Source organism: Nicotiana tabacum, chromosome 20, assembly GCF_000715075.1.
Source record: "Nicotiana tabacum cultivar K326 chromosome 20, ASM71507v2, whole genome shotgun sequence".
NCBI lineage: Eukaryota > Viridiplantae > Streptophyta > Magnoliopsida > Solanales > Solanaceae > Nicotiana > Nicotiana tabacum.
Window position 1 is genome coordinate 161673142 of NC_134099.1, and position 3074 is coordinate 161676215.

Genomic DNA, 3074 nt, shown 5'->3' on the forward strand with positions numbered 1-3074 from the left:
GAATGATAATTGGAGTATAGTCTAAACACTTGTGCTAACAAACAATTTTTTAAATTGATTAACTTTCTTTCATTTATGTTACGAAAATCGAAAGATCTTTTACTTCACCATAACAGAAACTCGTTAAATTTCTCAGTCAATTAATCTAACCATGGATTCTATTATATTTATCCACCCATCATAAACAATAACTAGCGAACTTGGAGAAAAGGAATAACCTATATGGCAAGTGGAAGTTTTTGCCCCGCTCACATTATATATTTTATTTAGACCGGGGTATTGCAACAACTATTCTCCTTGAAGTGCACGTATCGAAAGTTGTTCGTAAGACAAGGCCCGCGTATTGTGCATCTCTGAGCTTGTGTGTGACAAGCACAATTATACATGTAATATCTTATTTATCAGTACGTAAGCTGGCAAGTTCGATATAAAATCTATAGTCATATATATATATATATGCTAGTAATAATCTTTTATATACGTAGCACCAAACCTTTGAAGTCAACCATATATATGAGCTAAGGAAAGAGCAAACCATCTTAATTATCACTACATATATATGTTCCAGCTCAAAACTGTTAGTATTTGCAGCACTATATAATTATAAAACAAATAAATTACTAACTACTTGAGGCCAACCGTCCACTTTCATACTATATAATTCTGAATATTTTTTCAGTCAAAATTCCTCACCAAACATGCCTTTATTCCCCTTCCCTTATCTACACAGTCCGTGGCATCACAGTCCAAATCAAATATATATACACATACCATAAATCAAAATTCCATATACTCCTTTCTCTATGATCTCTCTCACTCCTATCCTTTCTTTCTAAAGCATTCGGTATTCGAAACTCACTGATATTTTTCATGGCATCCACATTAATGCTTAAATTGCCAGATCCAAATATGAAATTTTCTACATTTTCAGGTGAGTTTCCAACAAAACCATCATCTTCATTATCATCAATATCATTAAAATTGATACCAATTATGGCTTCTACTTCTGTTCGAGAACCACTTGTAATATCAAGAAAAAATATTATTACTACCAATAACATTTGTCGTAGTATTATGACTACAACATTTATTCATAGTAACATTAGTAGTAATACTACTACTAATACATTGGCTTCCATGTGGAGAGAAATCCAAGGGTCAAAAAATTGGCAAAATTTAGTGAATCCATTGGATAATCTTTTACAAAATGAGATTATTAGGTATGGAGAGTTTGTGGCTGCATGTTACAATGCTTTTGATCTTGATCCAAATTCAAAAAGATACTTGAATTGCAAGTATGGAAAAAATAGTATGTTGAATGAAGTTGGCTTGGGAAACTCAGGATATAATGTAACAAAATACATTTATGCTACTACAGATATCAATGTTTTATCAATTGGTCAAAAATGCTCTAGTGGAAGATGGATTGGTTATGTCGCAGTTTCAAATAATGAAGAATCTAAGAGACTGGGCAGGAGAGATGTGCTCATCACGTTCCGAGGAACGGTCACTAATCCTGAATGGATAGCGAATTTGATGAGCACATTAACTCCTGCCCATCTTGATCCGAATAATCTCAGGCCTGAAATTAAGGTTGAAGCTGGATTTTTGAGTTTGTACACCTCGAACGAGGATGAAAAGTTCGGTCTTGGAAGTTGTCGCGAACAATTGCTTTCTGAGATAAGGAGAGTAATAAATATGTATAAAGGCGAGGAAATGAGCATAACAATTGCAGGACATAGTATGGGAAGTGCATTAGCCCTTTTATTAGCTTATGACATTGCGGAGTTGGGATTGAACACAACAACTGCCCCTGAATCCCAAGTAAGTCATCAGAATCGACTATATGAATCATCACCATCAGTATCAGAAAATAACATCATACCGGTCACGGTTTTTTCCTTTGGAGGTCCTAGGGTTGGAAATCTTGGCTTCAAAGAGAGATGTGAAGAGTTAGGTATAAAAGTATTGAGAATAGTGAATGTAAATGATCCCATCACAAAACTTCCTGGGGTTTTTTTGAATGAGAATTTTAGGGTTTTATTGGGTGGGAAGTATGAGGTTCCTTGGAGTTGTTCATGTTATGCTCATGTTGGAGTTGAAATCTTGTTAGATTTCTTCAACATGCAAAACCCTACTTGTGTACATGACTTGGGAACTTATCTCAATTTGCTCAAAATTCCTAAGAGTAATTTGCAAGTTCAAAGAGAAGAAGGCATTGATTTCTTGAATAGAGCAAAGGAGTTTTTCCTTTGGGGGCTCAATATTTCAATGCTTTATAATGGAGAAATAATGTTGCCATCCATTTGGTGAAGTTAGTTGGAACTAGCATAAAGGATATAAGCAGCTTTAATTAACATGGTAAATATATACTTTTGGAAATATCATAGGTTGTAGTTTGCAAATATATGAGTATATTTTTGTACAATTGTAACTAGGGACTATTGCGAGGAAGGATGACTTTTATGTTGTCCTTTATTTTGCATTTGATGGTATTATATCCGTAAGAAAAGGTCTGGGGTACCGACTCTATGAGGTCAGAATCGAATCTTTTTATGAACAAGGGCGTGAAGCAAATACTTCTAATTGCTTCGCATACATCTTATTATATTGGCTATGTTTGTTTTCGTGACGAATTAAAATGAACAAAGAGCGGGATGAGTGTATCATTTTCAGATTGATTAATAGATAGCCTAATCTACTCTGCAGGAGCCAATTACTCTGTAATGATGCATATTATGTTATAACATATTTCATCACCTTATTTCTACCCCAAAAAAAAAAAAAGATTTTCAAGGATGTGTGTATATTTCATCGCTTTAATAATTTGGATATATTTAATTAGATATGTTAATACAAACAATATTTTGATTAAAGTTACTAGGTTCGACTGAACTGGTAGCCGTAATCAAATCTACTAAGCTTCATCCAACAGAAGTACTATTATTTTGGGATCTTTACACAAATAGCCAGAGTCATATTTACTGTTTACTTTTTCTAGATATACACATAGATTAAATATTGATTATACACAATTGTGCATATATAATATATAAATTATGCATATATTATTT

The 3074-nt window shown here is 33.3% G+C and overlaps 1 protein-coding gene across 1 annotated transcript; it reads left to right on the plus strand.

Annotated features, from left to right (window-relative positions):
• The first annotated feature begins 815 nt into the window (after positions 1-815).
• LOC107805319 (galactolipase DONGLE, chloroplastic-like) lies at positions 816-2595 on the plus strand. The gene has a single exon (XM_016629331.2). The coding sequence runs from the start codon at positions 871-873 to the stop codon at positions 2311-2313; it is 1443 nt and encodes a 480-aa protein (XP_016484817.2). The 5' UTR covers positions 816-870; the 3' UTR covers positions 2314-2595.
• The last annotated feature ends 479 nt before the right edge of the window (positions 2596-3074 follow it).